This window comes from Molossus molossus, unplaced genomic scaffold (assembly GCF_014108415.1).
Source record: "Molossus molossus isolate mMolMol1 unplaced genomic scaffold, mMolMol1.p scaffold_m16_p_33, whole genome shotgun sequence".
In the NCBI taxonomy this organism is placed as follows: Eukaryota; Metazoa; Chordata; class Mammalia; order Chiroptera; family Molossidae; genus Molossus; species Molossus molossus.
In genome coordinates, this window is record NW_023425370.1 from 318,190 (window position 1) to 336,576 (window position 18,387).

Below are 18,387 nucleotides of genomic sequence, written 5' to 3' on the forward strand. Positions count from 1 at the left end.
AGCACTGATCCTCTGTGGCCTCGGCATGGTGGTCTCGGCCGGGCATCAGCTGGGGCTGCTGCTGACTGTGCTGGTGGTGACCGGGACAGCAGCCCAGCCTGCTCGCCTGCTGACTTCGCTGTCTTCGGGGCAAGGTGCTCTGGACCGCGTGGCTCTGGGCAGCCTGTTAAATACACTGGCGGCCCGTGTGCACTGCACTTCAGGGCCGTGTGGAAAGGTAAGTGCCCCACCCGGCAAATCCCCCATCAGACCCAGCCCTGTCTGCTCCACCCCAAGGGCTGGCAGCAAAAGACCTGGGCAAACTCCAGGAGGCGGGCAGAGGCCAAGAGGCCTGGCGCCATGGCTCTGCCTGCCGCTCCAAGCTCACCCTATCCTCTCTGGGCTGGGGGTCATGATGGGGACTCTGAAGCTCTGGGATTCCAGGGTCACCTCTCAGCAGCCCCCTGGCAGCAGTTCCAGGAAGAAACCACCTGGAAGGGGGAACACGGCCTGGGACCCCTGTGTGTGTGCACCCCTGTAATTGAGGGGAGTGTGTGGGAGCCGCTGATGGAGAGGTGTGGCCCTGCGGGGAAGCAGCTGCTGGGGACCAGGTGCCTGGCCCCTGCTCACCTGTCTCTGCCCACAGTGCCTGTCTGTGGAAGACCTCCTGGCCCTAGGCAGGCCTGAGGAGCCAGGGCTGACCCCAGGTCCCGTCCTGGAGCCCACACACATCGCCCGCCTCAGTGCAGCTGCTGCCCTCTACCTCAGCGATCCTGAAGGCACATGTCAGGACATCCGGGCTGGCCGCTGGGCCTCCCAAGCTGACCGCCTTCTGGCCCTGCTGGAGGGCCCCGGGGCCTTGACCTCAGGCCTAAGCAGGCTGCTGAGGAGGATTCAGATCCAGACCACCGGCCTGCCCAGTACAGAGGAGGTGAGGGCCCAGGCAGGCTGTCCAGGGGTGGGTGAGGAGGACCAAGGAGGACCCAAGGGGGGCCAAAGGGAGGGGATCCACTCAGGGGGTTGGGCCTGGCTGTATTGGGTAGAATGGTCCACCAAGCTTGCTGGGCACTTGGGGGAATCTGGGGACACACTCAGGAGGGTAGGCTTGGCTGGGGTGGGTTATAATAGACGTTTACCACCTACTGGGGGCAGGAACTTTGGGAGCCCCTGGAGGGGCCCTCACCAGGGGACAAAGGCTGTGAAGCTCCTGGGGCCACAGGGAGATGCCCAGGGAGGGGCAGCCTAGACTAGCTGAACCAAGGGAGTAGAAGCCTGTGGCCCCAGGGAGAGGAGAGGCCCAGCCCAGGTCTTAGGAGAGCAGGAGGGGTTAGTACTCTGAGCAGTCTACTCCAGGCTAGATCCTGGGGTCACTGGCATCCAGGGGCACTAGGGGTGATGGTGGTGCTAGAGGCTGGAAGGCCATACTGGGGGTGAAGCTGAGGCCTAGCCTTCCCCCAGGCCTGTGTGGACCTGCTGCAGCTGCTGGATGAGGCAGCAAGGGCAGGGGTCCCCGGCAGCCCTGGCCCTGTTTTGGCTGCTCTGCTGGACCATGTCAGGAATGGGTCCTGCTTCCACACCCTGCCGAGCCCCCAGTACTTTGTGGACTTCGTGTTCCAGCAGCACCACAATGACACTCCCAACATCACACTGGATGGTGAGGCCTGGGCAGGCCACTGATTAAGACATACCCCTGGGGAGGGCAGGGCCGGAGCCCACACAGACTTGGTTCTGTCTTCTCTGCCAGAGCTGGCGGCCTTGATGCAGCGCCTGGGGGTCGGTCGAGTGGCTGGGACCCATGGTGATCACAGTGACTACAATCACCACCATCATCTGGAAAAGAGGGCCAACCCTGCCACCCCCAATAGCAACTCCAGCGTGTGGGACACAGTGAGCAGCCCAGGTGCCACAGTTCTGGGGAGAGATGGGGTCCCCCAGGCCTGCTCAGGTCCCTGATTCTCAGTCCTGCCACCTCCCAGGTATGCCTGAGTGCCAGGGATGTGATGGCTGTGTACGGGCTATCCGAGCAGACTGGGGTGACCCCAGAAGCCTGGGCCCAGCTGAGCCCTGCCCTGCTCCAGCAGCAGCTGAGTGGGGCCTGCAGCCCCCGGCCCAGCCACGGTGCCCAGAACCAGCTCAGCCAGGCAGAGAGTGAGTGCTGTCTCCCTAGCCTGCCTGCTTGCCCATGCCCAGGGGTGTGGCCACATGGCAGTGGGGGCTGCCCAGGGACGAGGGGGTGTGGTGCTGGGCTGGGGGGAGAAGACAGTGGAGTACAGGGGTCACAGGGAAACGTGGGGGACCTGAAAGGAAGAAGGATGGGGCTTTGAGGCCAGGGGTCAGCATGAGCAGAGGCCCGGCTAGTACTTAACCACCTACAGCTCTGGTGAGTTCCTGCTCACTCCTGGATCACCCCCTCCCCTGGGAAGGCTGAGAGGGAGGCTCTCACCTGGGTCCTCATTGCTCCCCCTGCCCCCCAGCATACCTGTACAGCTCCCTGGCCACGCTGCTCATCTGTCTCTGCTCAGTTTTCGGCCTCCTGCTTCTCATCTGTACTGGCTGCAGCTCGGTCTCCCACTACATAATCCAGATGTTCCTGGGCTTGGCCGTGGGCGCACTCACTGGAGACGCCCTCCTGCACTTGACACCCAAGGTCAGCCCTGCTGGCCAGGATCTTCCCTCCCCGACCCCAGGGCCTCCGCTGCTTGGTCCTCCTTCCAGGCCCACTGCCCTAGGGCCCTTCCTTGAACCCTAACTCTTTTCCTCATCTGTGGGAGGGAGACCCTGAGGAAGCCAGCCCAGCCCCCCTGACCTCTATGCCTTCAGGTTCTCGGGCTGCACCAGCATGGTGGACACAGTGAGCTTGAAGGGGATGAGGACCATGGCCCACAGCCCATCTGGCGCCTCCTTGTTGCACTTGGGGGCTTCTACATCTTCTTCCTGTTTGAGAAACTCTGTGACCTCTTGCTGCCCTTGGACCCAGAGGTCAGGCTTGTGGAGATTGGACCGGGTAGGTGAATAGGGAGGAGGTGTAGCAGGCCCTGAACTGTTATCCCCACAGGACCAGAAGGATGAGCCCTGCAGCCACACTGGCCACGGTGGCCACAGCCACGGCATGTCTCTGCAGCTAGCGCCCAGGGAACTCCGGCAGTCCAAGCAGCCCCACGAGAGCTCCCGAGCAGACCTGGTGAGCCTCCCGGCCCATGAAGAGCCCCCTCCACAAGGGCCCTTCCAGCGCCTACACTCCCAGCCCCCAACCCAGGGCTCTTGTCTTTGGCCTCTGAGGCTGATCTGGAGCCCCAGCCCCTCCACGCCTGTCCAGGGGCTCATCCACATGGACCCCCCCCCCCAGGTGGTGGAGGAGAGCCCTCAGCTGCTAAGCCCTGGGTCCCGGAGACTGAGCCCAGGTGAGCCCTGGGAAGGCCTCAGAAAGGTTGGGGGCCAGGGGAATGGTGGCAGCCAGGCCTACACCGACCCACACCTGCTGCACCCGCAGAGCTGAGGCTGCTGCCCTACATGATCACGCTGGGCGACGGCCTGCACAACTTCGCTGACGGGCTGGCCCTGGGTGCTGCCTTCGCGTCCTCCTGGAAGACTGGGCTGGCCACCTCGCTGGCCGTGTTCTGCCACGAGGTGCCGCACGAGCTAGGTGAGCAGCGCGGGGCGGGGCCTGTCGGGAGCCGCTACCTGGGCGGGGGCGGGGCCTGTCGGGCGGGATGGGCCTGACCCCGACCAGCCCACCCCAGGAGACTTCGCGGCCCTGCTGCACGCTGGGCTGTCGGCTCCCCGGGCGCTGCTGCTGAACTTGGCCTCGGCGCTCACGGCCTTTGTCGGCCTCTACGTGGCGCTTGCGATGGGCGTCGGCGAGGAGAGTGAGTCCTGGATCCTGGCGGTAGCCATCGGGCTCTTCCTCTACGTGGCGCTCTGCGACATGGTCAGGACGGAGGGCGCGGAGGGGGCTGCCCTGGCGCGGAGCTGAGCGGGACCGCCCGGCTGACCCTAACCCGAGGCCCGCCTTCTCAGCTCCCAGCCATGCTGAGCGTGCGGGACCGGCGGCCCTGGCTCCTCTTCTTGCTGCACAACGTGGGCCTGCTGGGCGGCTGGACCATCCTGCTGCTGCTGTCTCTGTATGAGGACAGCATCGTCCTCTGACGCCTCCCCCCACTCTCGGGCCTGGGGTCTGGCTCCTGGCCCTGTGCTGTCTCAGCCCCTTGGACCTGCAGCCAGGGACCTGCAGAGCCCCAGGCGTTTGAAAACCTCCCTCCCCCACACCCCAGCAACCCCGTTTCAATAAAGACATTCCTGCCCTTGTGGCCCAGCCTCTTCTTCTTTCTGGGAGGATGAGGATCTCCCACCAAGAAAGGCTGATAAGTGGGGAAGTGCCAGGGGCTCTGAGGAGTCAACATAGCTCCTCCCGTATTTCTGGCTCTCTTCTCTCCCAGACAAGTTCTCAGTTCTCATTCACTTGTTAGGGCACTTGCCAGGTGCCAGTCTGACAGTCCAGTGGGCACAGACTGTGCCTTGTGATGTGGGCGCCATGAGTGTCCATGTGGCATGGATGCTGAGAGTGAGTGTTCTGCCTCTGCTGCCTCCTCCAGTACATCCTCACAGTCCTTGCTTCAGGATTTAACGGCTTTTGAAGGGGTTTGATGTGGTTCAGGGCTCACACACCTGCCTGGGCACCCAAGGGGTCCCTTTGCAGAGCTCCACGGTCCAGACTGAGTCTTGTTGCTGACATGAGCAAGTGGGCTGACTTGCATACAACACATACACATTTATATGCCATTTTTTTTAATATGATTATACTTTTTTTTAAATCCTTACCCGAGGATATTTTTCTATTTATCTTCAGACAGTGGGAGGGAAAGAGAAACATCTACGTGAGAGGGACACATTGACTGGTTGCGTCCTGCACATCTGGGACCAGGGCCAGGACGAACTGCAACTGAAGTACATGCCCTTGACCGGAATCAAACCCGTGACTCATTGGTCCACAGGCTATTGCACTACTGCTGAGCCAAACCAGCCAAGGCTTGCTTGCTTTCTTTCTTTCTTTCTTTTATGTATTTTTTTGAATTTTTATTGATTTTTTGAGAGAGAGGGAGAGAGAAAGATAGAAACATTGATGAGAGAGAACATCGATTGGCCACCTCCTGCATGTCCCCCACTGGGGATTGGGCCCACAACCTGGGCATGTGCCCTGACCGGGAATTGAACCAGTGACCTCTTGGTGCATGGGTTGACACTCAACCACTGAGCTACACCGGCCGGGCTATTTTATTGAATTCTTAGATAGAGAGGAAGGGATTGGAGGGAGAGAGAGAGAAACTTCTATGAGACAGCCACTATGGAAAACACTATGGTGTTACCTCAAAAAATTAAAAATTGAATTGCCATTTGACCCAGTGATCCCACTTCTAGGAATATACTCTAAGAAGCCTGAAACAGCCCTGGCCGGTTTGGCTCAGTAGTTGGAGCGTCGGCCTGCGGATCAGAGTCCCGCTTCAGTTCTCGCTAGGGGCACATACCAAAAAAAAAAAGAAAGAAAAAAAAGCTTGAAAAAAAGAAGCCTGAAACACCAATCAGAAACAATATATGTACCCCCGTGTTCATAGCAGCACTATTTACAATAGCTAGATCTGGAAACAGCCCAAGTGTCCATCAGTAGACAAATGGATAAAAAAAACTTTGGTACACATACACAATGGAGTACTATGCAGCTGTAAGGAAGAAAGATCTCTTATCCTTTGAGACAGCATGGAAGGACCTGGAAAGTATTATCCGAAGTGAAACAAGCCAAGCAGAGAAAGACAAATATCACATGATCTCACTTATTTGTGGAATGTAATGAACTTAACAGTCTGAGGAAGAGGATAGACCCAGAAACGTGGAAACAGGGTACAGACTAACAACCCTCAGAAGAGGGGGTGGGGAGGAGGGAAGAGATAAACCACAGAATTTATATGCATGTAGGCATAACCAATGGTCACTGACAACAAAGCCCAGGACGGGGTGGGGGGGATGGGGAGGAGGATATCAATGGGGAAAAAAGGAGAAACATCTGTAACAAAAATAAATTAAAAAAAAAAAACTTCCATGAGAGAAAACATGGATGGGCTGCCTCCTGCACGCCCCCCACTGGGGTTTTGGCCCACAACTTGCGCATGTGCCCTGATCAGGAATTGAACCAGCGACATCTTGGTGCCTGGGTAGAGGCTCAACCACTGAACCACACCTCTGGGCTTTTCTATTTCTTATTATTCCGTTCCTAAGGCCCAGGCCTCTCACAGTGTATCTGGGGTGACTCCCTATCAAGGGAGGAGAGGTCTGTTTAGCTGTGCGAGGTCCTCGCAGTGGGCAATTGTGCCAGGCCTAGGGGTGGAGCAAGATAAAATCGCTGCGCGGGGGTGGGGGTGGGGGGGCTCACATACAGCAGGACAGAAGTGTGCGTGGGGGCGGGGGAGGACTGGCAAACACGCGGCCCCAGTGCCAGGGACTGTGCGCCTTCAGCGCCGGGCTCTGCGGCGATGGTGGTGGGGTTGGCCTGCGGAGGGAACACAGCACAGACGGGACACCGGTTGTGTCCAGGAAAGCTTTCCTAGCTCGGGGCTGGAGGGGCTTCCTGCACACCGGCGGCGCTTGCCCTTCGCCCCTTCCCTCCCGGGGCCACACTACGAGGCTCGCCTCGCTCACCCAGGCCACGCACGGGGGCTTGGAGGAGGAGACCCGCATCTTCCTGCGAGGGAGCCTGCACACCAACCCCATCTGGGTCAGACAGGGGACCCAGCCCGCTGAGTCGTCGCACCCCCGTCCCGCTTCCACCCCGTCGCCGCGTTGCCCCTCAGTGTGGCCCGGGAATTCGGGCGAGCTCGGAACCTCGGAGCTGTAGACGCGGAACCCGCAGCGGGGCCGCTAGATCTGCCGCTACCCTCGGCCACCAGCAGCCGCTATCATCCCCCCGCGGCCGCTCCACCAGGGCGGCACTGCGCAGGCGCAGGAGCCCGGAACCTCCGCGCCCAGCTTCCGGGCGGCGCCGGACCGTGTTCACTGCCGTCCCGGTCCCCCGCGAGCCGGCTCCAACTGCCAGGTGAGCGGCGGTCGCGGGCGGCCCGCTCACTGTCGCCTTCGCGCCCGCGCAGCCGGGACTCGGCGCCATGTACGCCGTGTACAAGCAGGCGCACCCGCCCACCGGCCTCGAGTTCTCCATGTACTGCAACTTCTTCAACAACAGCGAGCGCAACCTCGTGGTGGCCGGGACCTCGCAGCTCTACGTGTACCGCCTGAACCGCGACGCCGAGGTAGGGCTGCGCTGCGCCGGCTCCCGCCTCCGCTCCCGTCGCTCGCGGGCGCGGTTGCTCAGGTGCCGGTGGAGAAGCACGTCGGTCTGCAGCGCGGGAGCGCGTAGCTGCCACGTGACCCTGCCCCTGGCCGCCGTGCCGCTGTGGGCATGCGCCTTGCCCGTGTGCATCGTATCTGCTCTTTTGTTTTTCCGTCAAATTCAAGTATTTGAACACCTGCTGTGGGCTAGGTGGTAGGGAGGGATACCCTGGTGAACAGAACCTGAAAAAACGGGGTCGGGGAACCTCCCCTAAATAAAGACGCTCTTGTGAGCACACTTGTAGATGACAGCAAGTGTCCTGGAAGAAACAGGTAATGAAGGAGGCCGTGTGTTTCCAGCGGAGTAGGAGTTTGTCAGGGAAGAGTGTTCTGGCAAGGGGAACAGGCTGGATTTAGGGTGGTTAGACTGTTGGCAGCAGTTTCAGCGAAGTGCAAGAGACTCATCAGTAGAAGAAATTGAGGGATGCTTTGGTTGCTGGAGGGTGAGTGTTGGTCCAGGAAGGCTTCTTGCAAGAGGCGGCTTCTTACCTGTTCTTGAAGGGGAGTAAAACTTAGTGAAGGGTGCTCCAGGCAGTAGGAACACCCCCTGCAGAGGACCCAGCAGTTGGGTGGGGAGAGCATACAAAGTTGGACTGGGATGGAGAGTAGAAGGGGAGAGTTGGTCAGGCAAGCATGGACAGCTCTCTGAAGGAGATTTGTGCACAAGGAAGGAAGGGATGGAGTAGTAACTGGCAGGGAAAAAGTTCTTTTCAAAGATGAAAGAGAGCACAGTTGTGCACAAAGAGAATGAGCCATGGGCACTGTGTTTGTGGGCCACAGCTCATGGGGCCCTAAGGAAGCTTTTTACATCCTTAAAAAGAGTTGTAAAAAAATTCCAAAGTGCCCTGGCCAGTTTTGCTCAGTGCTTAGAGTGTTGGCCCACGGACCAAAGAGTCGTGGGCTTGATTACGGTCAAGGGCACGTATCTTGGTTGTGGTTTATTCCCTGGCCCTGGTTGGGGTCCTGTGGGAGGCAGCTAGTCGATGTGTCTCTCACATCGATGTTTCTCTCTTCCATTGATGTTTCTCTCTCCCCCCTCCCACTCTATATGGAAAAATACCCTCAGGTGGGGATTAAAAAAAAATTTCCAAAGAAGAATCCTCAACAGACTAGATGTGACTGCAAAGCCTAAGTCAAGTATTTGCTCTATGGCACTTTCCAGGAAAGTCTGCCAACTCTCACACCAAAGAATAAAGTATGCGGCAGGAAGAGATGCAGAGGGAGAGCTGGGCAGGTGTCCTTGAGTGGTGAGAGGGTTTAGTCATGGCTCTGGAACACACTGTCCTGGAGCTTCAAACAACCTCTTCCCATGGTCACACATATCTGTGGGTGGGTCAGGAGTTTGGACAGGGCATAGCCTGGCCTATGGGGACTCTGCTCTGTGAAGTTGGGCAGAGGATGAAGAAGCTGAGTTGGGGGCCAGGGGCAAGTACACAGTGGGGGGCAGGTATAATGTGATAGCTAGCAGCAAAAAAGGCTTTTATGACCTTTGGGAGTAAAATCTATATAGCACTTTATTGAAATTAACAAAAGCCCTAAGTAGATAGAACGAATATGATGGTTATGAATGGGAAGTCTCATTGTAGAGATGTCAGCTGTTCCCAAATTAATTCATAAGTGTAATGTTCTTTGCCTCAAAAAAAAAAAAAAGAATACCCAAGGTAATTTTAAAGATGAAGATGGTGCCCTGGCCGGTTTTGCTCTGTGGTTAGAGCGTTGGCCTGCAGACCAATGAGTCGCGGGTTTGATTCTAGCTGAGGGCATGTGCCTCAGGTGCGGTTTGCCCCCGGCTCTGGTTGGGGTCGTGCGGGAGGCAGCCACTCGATGTGTCCCTTTCATGTCAATGTTTCTCTCTCTCTCCCTCCCACTCCATCTGAACAAAAATGGAAAAATGTCCTCCATTGAGGATAAAAAAAAAAAAAAAGATGGTACACTTGCCTGAGAGGATTATCAAGAATTTTGTATGTGTGTGTGCCTGTATTTAAATCTATGTTATTAGGTATATATAAGACACTTAGAATAGTAGTATGCTTTTTTTAGTAGTTTTTAATTATTATTTATTTACTTATTTTTATTCTCACCTGAGGACATTTTTGCATTTATCTTCAGATAGAGTGGGAGGGAGAGAGGGAGGAAGAGAGAGAGAGAAACGTTGATGTGAAAGGGACGCATTGACTGACTGCCACTCACACGACCCCAACCAGGGCCAGGGACAAACTGCAACTGAGGTACGTGCCCTTAGCGAGAACCGAACTCAGGTCTCTCTAGTCTGCAGGCCAACGCTCTAATCGCTGAGTCATACTGGCCAGGGCAGTGGTTTGTATTTTTTAATATGGTTTTTGTTACTGATTATTATTATTATTTTTTTTAAATCCTCACCCGAGGATATTTTTCTGTTTATCATCAGATAGAGTAGGAGGGAGGGTAAGGGAAGGAGAGAAAGAGAAACATCAATGTGAGAGAGACATCTACTGATTGCTTCCCACATGACCCCGACCAGGGCCTGGGACGAACTGCAAATGAGGTACATGTTCTTGACCAGAACGGAACTCACGACTCATTGGTCCACAGACCAATGCTATAACCTGAGCAAAACTGTCCAGGGATGTTATTGATTTTTTTTAGAGGAAGAGAGAGAAACATCAATCGGCTGCCCCATACTGGGGATTGAGCCTGCAACCCGGGCATGTGCCCTGACTGGGAATCAAACTGGGACCTTTCAGTCCATGGGACAATGGTCAGTCCATTGAACCACACCGGCTGGGCAGTAGTTTTTACTTTTGAACTGACATTTTAGTCATGAAATGTCTCTTTTTTTTCTCTGATCCTTTTTTTTTTTTTTATCCTCAGCCGAGGACATTATTCCATTTTTTGTTCAGATAGAGTGGGAGGGGGAGAGAGAGAGAGAGAGAGAGAGAAACATCGATGTGAAAGGGACACATCAAGTGGCTGCCACCCACATGACCCAACCAGGGCCAGGGACAAATTGCAACTGAGGTACATGCCCTTAGCGGGAACCGAACCCGGGTCTCTCTGGACCGCAGGGTAGAGTCAGGTAGGTTTGGGTGCATAGAGCGGTTGCCCAATCTCTGACCCTGGGTGGTCCCTGCTTGGGGTAGCCTCCTCGGGAGAAGTTTGTGGCCAGATTGGGGACCCAAGTGAGCATGACTTTGTGCATGTTGGTCTGGGGGTATGCATGGTTATCTTCAGAAGCCTGGTCTCATGCTCCCCACACTTCTGAGGGTTCAGTCAGGGCTGCTGATGGCAAGGCAGCCCTGGCTGGTCTTTCCCATTGTCCTTTCATGAGGTGGGGCCACCGGTGGTAGCGGTGATCTCTTCATTGCACTCCCCTCTCCTTCCTCCAGGCACCAGCGAAGAATGACAGGAGCACAGGTGAGCACACAGGTGGCTGTCCTGCCACATGCCTGAGGGTGAGCGGCTGGGTGAGGGAACCTGACTTGTACCCACACCTCTCCCCCAGAGGGGAAGGCCCACAGGGAACACCGGGAAAAGCTGGAACTGGTGGCTTCCTTCTCTTTCTTTGGGAACGTCATGTCCATGGCCAGCGTGCAGCTGGCGGGCGCCAAGCGGGATGCCCTGCTGCTGAGCTTCAAAGACGCCAAGGTGGGCAGTGGGCTTGGTGGGGGTCCTGAGCACAGTGGCAGTTCGTGGGTGGCCAGGCTGGGCAGGGCTGCAGTTGGCAGGCCATGGTTCTGACCTGCTGCCCCCAGCTGTCAGTGGTGGAGTACGACCCGGGCACCCATGACCTGAAGACGCTGTCTCTGCACTACTTTGAGGAGCCGGAGCTGCGGGTAGGGCCAGGCTGTACCCCCACCCTGTCCTGCCCCTCTCCTTCTCTTCTACCCCAGCCCTCGCCCCCCCCCCCCCCCCACTTCTCTTGCGGTCTCCCACTTGATGTGGCCTGCCTGCTGGCTCTCCACCCCAGGACGGTTTCGTGCAGAACGTGCACACGCCAAGGGTGCGTGTGGACCCCGACGGGCGCTGTGCGGCCATGCTCATCTACGGCACACGGCTGGTGGTCCTGCCCTTCCGGAGGGAGAGCCTGGCCGAGGAGCACGAGGGGCTCATGGGCGAGGGGTGAGTGTGGGCAAGGCAAGGGTGCCTGAGCCCCACCCACCCTCTGCCCTCTGCCCACTGAAGCCCTCGGCTCCTAGGCAGAGGTCCAGCTTCCTGCCGAGCTATATCATTGATGTCCGGGCCCTGGATGAGAAGCTTCTCAACATTGTCGACCTGCAGTTCCTGCACGGCTACTACGAGCCCACCCTGCTCATCTTGTTTGAGCCCAACCAGACTTGGCCTGGGTGAGGCCCCTCTGCTGTCAGCCTTCTCGGGGAAGGGGAGCGTGGTAGTGGGGACCCCCTGGCTGACCCACTTGCTGCGGCCCCAGGCGGGTGGCTGTGCGGCAGGACACGTGCTCCATCGTGGCCATTTCACTGAACATCACGCAGAAGGTCCATCCCGTCATCTGGTCCCTCACCAGCCTGCCCTTCGACTGTACCCAGGCCCTCGCTGTGCCCAAGCCCATAGGTGAGGGTCTTGTGGGATGGGGGTGGTATGGAGCTCCCTGAGCCCTGCCCACCAGAATGTCTTCCTCCAGGTGGGGTGGTGGTCTTTGCTGTCAACTCGCTGCTGTACCTGAACCAGAGTGTCCCCCCGTATGGTGTGGCCCTCAACAGCCTCACCTCAGGCACCACTGCCTTCCCTCTGCGTGAGTGTGGGTGGGCAGGGCTCAGGGTAGATTTGGAGCAGGGGTGGGGAGAGGCTGCTGGGTCCACCTGATGCCCCTCCCCCACCCCATCAGGCACCCAGGAGGGTGTGCGGATCACCCTGGACTGTGCCCAGGCGGCATTCATCTCTTACGATAAGATGGTCATCTCCCTGAAGGGCGGAGAGATGTGAGTCCCCACTTCAGTGAGCTGTGCCCCTCGGTATCCTCCTCTCCCCCACCTCCTGTCCCGGGAGCCCTGCCCCAGCTCATCACCCCTCCCGCAGCTACGTGCTGACCCTCATCACTGACGGGATGCGCAGTGTTCGTGCCTTCCACTTCGACAAGGCCGCCGCCAGTGTGCTCACCGGCAGCGTGAGTTGGGGCTGGGGTGTGCTTGGGTCTGGGTCTGGGTCCAGCACCCACTCACCACCCATCCTCCCTCCCTCAGATGGTCACCATGGAGCCCGGGTACCTGTTCCTTGGCTCTCGCCTAGGCAACTCTCTCCTTCTCAAGTACACAGAGAAGCTGCAGGAGGCCCCGGCCAGCACTGTCCGCGAGGCTGCTGACAAGGTAGGTGCCTGGGGCTGTCCGTGGGGACACTGCCCCATACAGGGTATCTCCAGGGCTGCTCACTGCCCTCCTGCCTACAGGAAGAGCCTTTGTCAAAGAAGAAGCGAGTGGACTCCACAGTGAGCTGGTCAGGTGAGGATCATGGACTGCGCGGGGGCAAGAGGGGTGCTTGGCCAGGTGACCAGGGCGGCTCAGAGGGCTCCCCATGTGCTGCAGGTGGCCAGTCGGTGCCGCAGGATGAGGTGGACGAGATTGAGGTGTATGGCAGCGAGGCCCAGTCGGGCACACAACTGGCTACTTACTCCTTTGAGGTGAGGTTGTGCTTAGGAGGGGCCCCACCCTGGCTGGCCCACCCGCCTGACCATTGCTGTGCCCTCAGGTGTGTGACAGCATCCTCAACATTGGACCCTGTGCCAATGCTGCCATGGGCGAGCCCGCCTTCCTGTCCGAAGAGGTACCAGGTTGGGAAGGCGGGTGGGGGTGGTTTGCATGGGGGCCGTGTCCTCACCTCGGCCCCTGCAGTTTCAGAACAGCCCCGAGCCGGACCTGGAGATCGTGATGTGCTCTGGCTATGGCAAGAACGGAGCTCTGTCCGTGTTGCAGGTGTGTTGGGGGCAGGCGAGGGTGGTGCCTCCTGGGGACCTGGGTGGACAGTCACATCGCATTGCCCTTCCAGAAGAGCATCCGGCCCCAGGTGGTGACGACCTTTGAACTTCCTGGCTGTTATGACATGTGGACAGTGGTTGCCCCAGTGCGCAAGGAGCAGGTATGTGCACCCCAGGCTGCAAGAAAGCCCTGAGGGGGCAATTACCAGGTGCTGCAGTCTGTGTGAGGCCTGGGGGCAGTGGGGCAGAGACATGCTCAGCTGTGGGGTCTGTTTCCTCTCCAAACACCCTGGGCTGAGTGTTGGGATTTGTGCTCTTTCTGCCCTCGTATCACAGGAGGAGGCACCCAAGGGCGAGGGTGCGGAGCAGGAGCCCAGCACTCCTGAAACAGAGGATGACGGGCGGAGACACGGGTTCCTGATCCTGAGCCGGGAGGACTCCACCATGGTGAGGGGCCCTGGCGAGAGGCGTGCTTGGGGTGGGGACCCTGCTGGTAAGGGGTGTGCCTCACCACCCTCGCCCACAGATCCTGCAGACTGGGCAGGAGATCATGGAGCTGGACACCAGTGGCTTTGCCACACAGGGCCCCACAGTCTTTGCCGGGAACATCGGAGACAATCGCTACATCGTGCAAGTGTCACCGCTGGGCATCCGCCTGCTGGAAGGAGGTAGGCCAAGTGGGTGGGCAGGGGCAGGGGCAGTTGTGGGACAGCATGTGCTGACTACCCTGTCCACAGTGAACCAGCTGCACTTCATCCCCGTGGACCTGGGTTCCCCCATCGTGCAGTGTGCCGTGGCTGACCCCTACGTGGTCATCATGAGCGCTGAAGGCCATGTCACCATGTTCCTGCTCAAGAGCGACTCCTATGGGGGCCGCCACCACCGCCTGGCGCTACACAAGCCCCCACTGCACCATGTAGGCCTCTCCTCTACCCTCTGAGCCCACTGTCTCCCTGACTGCTGCCTCCCAGTCCCCTCACCAGAGCCCACTTGTCCCCCACAGCAGTCCAAGGTGATCGCGATGTGTGTGTACCGAGATGTCAGTGGCATGTTCACCACTGAGAGCCGCCTGGGCGGGGCCCGCGATGAGCTTGGGGGCCGAAGTGGCTCAGAGGCGGAAGGCCAGGGCTCAGAGACCAGGTGCGTGGAGAGCCTGGGTGCAGGGACTGGGCGCCTGAGGTGAGCCACCCATGACATGTGTGCTCCCTAGCCCCACAGTGGATGACGAGGAGGAGATGTTATACGGGGACTCAGGCTCCCTCTTCAGCCCCAGCAAGGAGGAGGCCCGCAGGAGCAGCCAACCCCCTGCTGATCGAGACCCCACCCCCTTCCGGGCTGAGCCCACCCATTGGTGCCTGCTGGTGCGGGAGAATGGAACCATGGAGGTGGGTGGTGCTCTGTGCCCACACAGCTGCCGACTGTCTGCCCTTGCCTCAGCTAACCACCACTCCCCTCACAGATTTACCAGCTCCCTGACTGGCGGCTGGTGTTCCTGGTGAAGAACTTCCCAGTAGGGCAGCGTGTCCTGGTGGACAGCTCTTTTGGTCAGCCCACCACGCAGGGTGAAGCCCGCAAGGAGGAGGCCACACGCCAGGGGGAGCTGCCCCTCGTCAAGGAGGTGTTGCTGGTAGCGCTCGGGAGCCGCCAGAGCAGGCCCTACCTGCTGGTAAGCATAGGCCAGTGCCCACCTGCCCCCGTACCTGTACCATCCAGGCCCCTTGACGACCTGACACCATCTCCAGGTACATGTGGACCAAGAGCTGCTCATCTATGAGGCCTTTGCCCACGACTCGCAGCTTGGCCAGGGAAACCTCAAAGTTCGCTTCAAGAAGGTGCGGTGGTGGTGAGGGGGGCGTTGTGAGGGATGGGGATGGGGATGGGGACCTGGGGCTCACAATACCACCACCCCAGGTCCCTCATAACATCAACTTCCGTGAGAAGAAGCCTAAGCCCTCGAAGAAGAAGGCAGACGGTGGTGGCACTGAGGAGGGGGCCGGAGCCCGCGGGCGTGTGGCACGGTTTCGCTACTTCGAGGACATTTACGGCTACTCAGGGGTAGGCAGGTGGCTTTGTGGGAGCTGGGCTGGAGCGGTGGGGACTTCACTGCAACAGCCCCCTCATGGTGCCACCCCCAGGTTTTCATCTGTGGCCCCTCGCCCCACTGGCTCCTGGTGACTGGCCGGGGGGCCCTGCGACTGCACCCCATGGGCATCGATGGCCCCATTGATTCCTTCGCCCCATTCCACAACGTCAACTGTCCCCGTGGCTTCCTGTACTTCAACAGACAAGTAGGTGCCTGGTACGAACTACCTGGGGCAGGAGCAGGAGTGGGTCCTGGGTCCTGGAAACGAGGCCCTTGGTGACTTGGGTTGGAGGGTGGTATGAACCATGACCAAGGAGGTGAAATCTGGGCTTAATGATTAGAAGCTTTGGACGATGGGTTGAGGGACCTGCTTGGGCAGCCAGGGTCCAGTCACTGCTACTGCTCTCGTTGAGGTGCTCACCCTCTCTGAGCCTCACTTTCCTCATCTGTCACCCAGGAACTCAGTGATGACGGTGCTCATGCACCCAGGACTGTGGGTGAGGGAGGGGCTACCCTGGCAAGGCCTGTGTGGGCCACCCTCTGCCTCCAGTGCTCTCTGGTCCTGGCCCAGACATCAGCTGTGGCCAACATCCCAACCCTGGGTGAGCCTGAGAGGAGGGACAGACAGCAAGCCACAGCTGCTTGCTCACCATGCTCCAGCAGAGCTCAGGGCTGATCCCAGGGAGCCCTCAGGGCCTGGGTACGCCTGTGTTGCTCTCAGCAGGTACCTGGCCTCACTAACCCCCATAATTTCCCAGGGCGAGCTGAGGATCAGTGTCCTGCCTGCCTACCTATCCTACGATGCCCCATGGCCTGTCAGGAAGATCCCACTGCGCTGCACAGCGCACTACGTGGCCTACCATGTGGAGTCCAAGGTCTGAACCCCCCCTAAGGCCAGAGACCTTCTGGGCCTGGTCTTGTGTGTGACACCCTCCACTTCCCCAGGTGTATGCCGTAGCCACCAGCACCAACACACCATGTACCCGTATCCCACGTATGACAGGCGAGGAGAAGGAGTTTGAGACCATTGAGAGAGGTAGGAGACACTCGAACTGGGCGTGTTCTTGGGCTACTTCTCCCTGATCAGCACTCTGTCTCTGCAGATGACCGGTACATCCACCCCCAGCAGGAGGCCTTCTCCATCCAGCTCATCTCCCCAGTCAGCTGGGAGGCCATCCCCAATGCCAGGTGAGGCTGGGCCAGGTGGGGGGTGGGGTGGGTAGGCAGATGGCAGGGTTACGTCCTGACACCGCCTCCTCCAGGATTGAGCTGGAGGAATGGGAGCACGTGACATGCATGAAGACGGTGTCGCTGCGCAGCGAGGAGACCGTGTCAGGCCTCAAAGGCTACGTGGCTGCTGGGACCTGCCTCATGCAGGGGGAGGAGGTCACCTGCCGCGGGCGGGTAAGGAGCCAGTGGGCAGGGACATGTGCTGGCAGCCCATGTGCTCCCTGCACAGCACCCACCACCCTTCCTGCATGCAGATCCTGATCATGGATGTGATTGAGGTGGTGCCTGAGCCCGGCCAGCCCCTGACCAAGAACAAGTTCAAGGTCTTGTATGAAAAGGAGCAGAAGGGACCCGTGACTGCCTTATGCCACTGCAATGGCCACTTGGTATCAGCCATTGGCCAGAAGGTGGGTCCCTGCCCCATCCGGCCCATCCCAAGCCATGGCCCACCCACCTGTGAGCCACTGGCTGCCACCAGCCCATCCACAGATCTTCCTGTGGAGCCTACGTGCCAGCGAGCTGACGGGCATGGCCTTCATCGACACCCAGCTGTACATCCACCAGATGATCAGCGTCAAGAACTTCATCCTGGCTGCAGACGTCATGAAGAGCATCTCGCTGCTGCGCTACCAGGAGGACAGCAAGACACTGAGCCTCGTTTCCCGGGTACCCATGGGGCTGGTACCCTGTGCTGGGGGGGGGGGTCCATGTCCCCAGGGCAGATCCTGACCTCCCCCACTCCCCCAAGGATGCCAAGCCCCTGGAAGTGTACAGTGTGGACTTCATGGTGGATAACGCCCAGCTGGGCTTCCTGGGTGAGTGCGGGGCCCGGGGCCCAGAGCCTGGGGTTCCTAAGACTCTGGAGGTGGCCAGGGCTGACTCTGGGCTCTGTTCCCAGTATCTGACCGTGATCGCAACCTGATGGTGTACATGTACCTGCCGGAGGGTGAGCAGTACTCCCTGACCCCTGGGCTGGGGGCTGGGTGCTGGGCAGAGGCTGGGTGGGCATGACCTGGGGTCCCTCTGGCCCAGCCAAGGAGAGCTTTGGCGGCATGCGCCTGCTGCGTCGGGCAGACTTCCACGTGGGCGCCCACGTGAATACCTTCTGGAGGACCCCCTGCCGAGGTGCTGCCGAGGGGCCCAGTAAGAAGTCAGTGGTGTGGGAGAACAAACACATCACCTGGTTTGGTGAGTGCCTGTGGGGAGGGGATACAAGGCAGTGGTACAGGGTGGGGCAGGTGGTGCTGGAATTGCCTGGCTCACACTGTCCCCTACAGCCACACTGGATGGTGGCATTGGGCTCCTGCTGCCCATGCAGGAGAAGACCTATCGGCGGCTGCTGATGCTGCAGAATGCGCTGACCACCATGCTGCCTCACCACGCTGGCCTCAACCCCCGTGCCTTTCGGTGAGCATGTCCCCCCTCACACCTCCCAGCAGGTCTGTTCCAACTCCCCACCACCTAACACTCCTCCCCAGGATGCTGCACGTGGACCGGCGCACCCTGCAGAACGCAGTGCGGAACATCTTGGATGGAGAGCTGCTCAACCGCTACCTGTACCTGAGCACCATGGAGCGCAGTGAGCTGGCCAAGAAGATTGGCACCACGCCTGACATTGTGAGTGAGTCACCTCCCCACCTCCCCACCTCCCCACCCTGCCCCACCCCACCCCTCACCTACCCCTCACCTACCCCTCTCCCCACAGATACTGGACGACCTGTTAGAGACAGACCGTGTCACTGCCCACTTCTAGACCCCTGGACACAGCCCCAGCCCCACCCCCTTTTTGTACAAAACACAGAAAAAAGGTTGGTTTGGT

General features: G+C 59.1%; 2 protein-coding genes across 4 annotated transcripts; both read left to right on the forward strand.

Annotated features, from left to right (window-relative positions):
* Positions 1-4,125, forward strand: SLC39A4 (solute carrier family 39 member 4). 3 transcript variants are annotated; one of them, XM_036281303.1, is made up of 12 exons: positions 1-217; positions 626-910; positions 1,438-1,633; positions 1,724-1,866; positions 1,956-2,127; positions 2,454-2,626; positions 2,800-2,958; positions 3,035-3,160; positions 3,326-3,380; positions 3,470-3,622; positions 3,720-3,907; positions 3,997-4,125. In XM_036281303.1, exons 1-12 carry the CDS (start codon positions 26-28, stop codon positions 4,123-4,125), a joined length of 1,971 nt encoding a protein of 656 aa, XP_036137196.1. In that variant the 5' UTR covers positions 1-25. The 3 variants fall into 3 exon arrangements, with proteins under 3 accessions (XP_036137196.1, XP_036137197.1, XP_036137198.1); XM_036281304.1 differs by having other exon boundaries at positions 626-899; positions 1,427-1,633; XM_036281305.1 differs by lacking the exon at positions 626-910.
* Positions 4,126-7,082: 2,957 nt separating this feature from the next.
* Positions 7,083-18,337, forward strand: CPSF1 (cleavage and polyadenylation specific factor 1). Its single transcript, XM_036281298.1, has 37 exons — positions 7,083-7,271; positions 10,716-10,743; positions 10,832-10,974; positions 11,082-11,162; positions 11,297-11,448; positions 11,526-11,672; positions 11,759-11,898; positions 11,969-12,079; positions 12,173-12,266; positions 12,364-12,451; positions 12,528-12,650; positions 12,731-12,782; positions 12,867-12,961; positions 13,030-13,104; positions 13,173-13,253; positions 13,327-13,416; positions 13,592-13,702; positions 13,782-13,923; positions 13,993-14,171; positions 14,259-14,395; positions 14,466-14,640; positions 14,715-14,921; positions 14,998-15,087; positions 15,167-15,310; positions 15,391-15,543; positions 16,097-16,213; positions 16,284-16,374; positions 16,442-16,526; positions 16,601-16,742; positions 16,823-16,975; positions 17,058-17,234; positions 17,317-17,383; positions 17,467-17,514; positions 17,601-17,756; positions 17,846-17,975; positions 18,047-18,185; positions 18,274-18,337. Exons 1-37 carry the CDS (start codon positions 7,128-7,130, stop codon positions 18,319-18,321), a joined length of 4,335 nt encoding a protein of 1,444 aa, XP_036137191.1. The 5' UTR covers positions 7,083-7,127; the 3' UTR covers positions 18,322-18,337.
* The last annotated feature ends 50 nt before the right edge of the window (positions 18,338-18,387 follow it).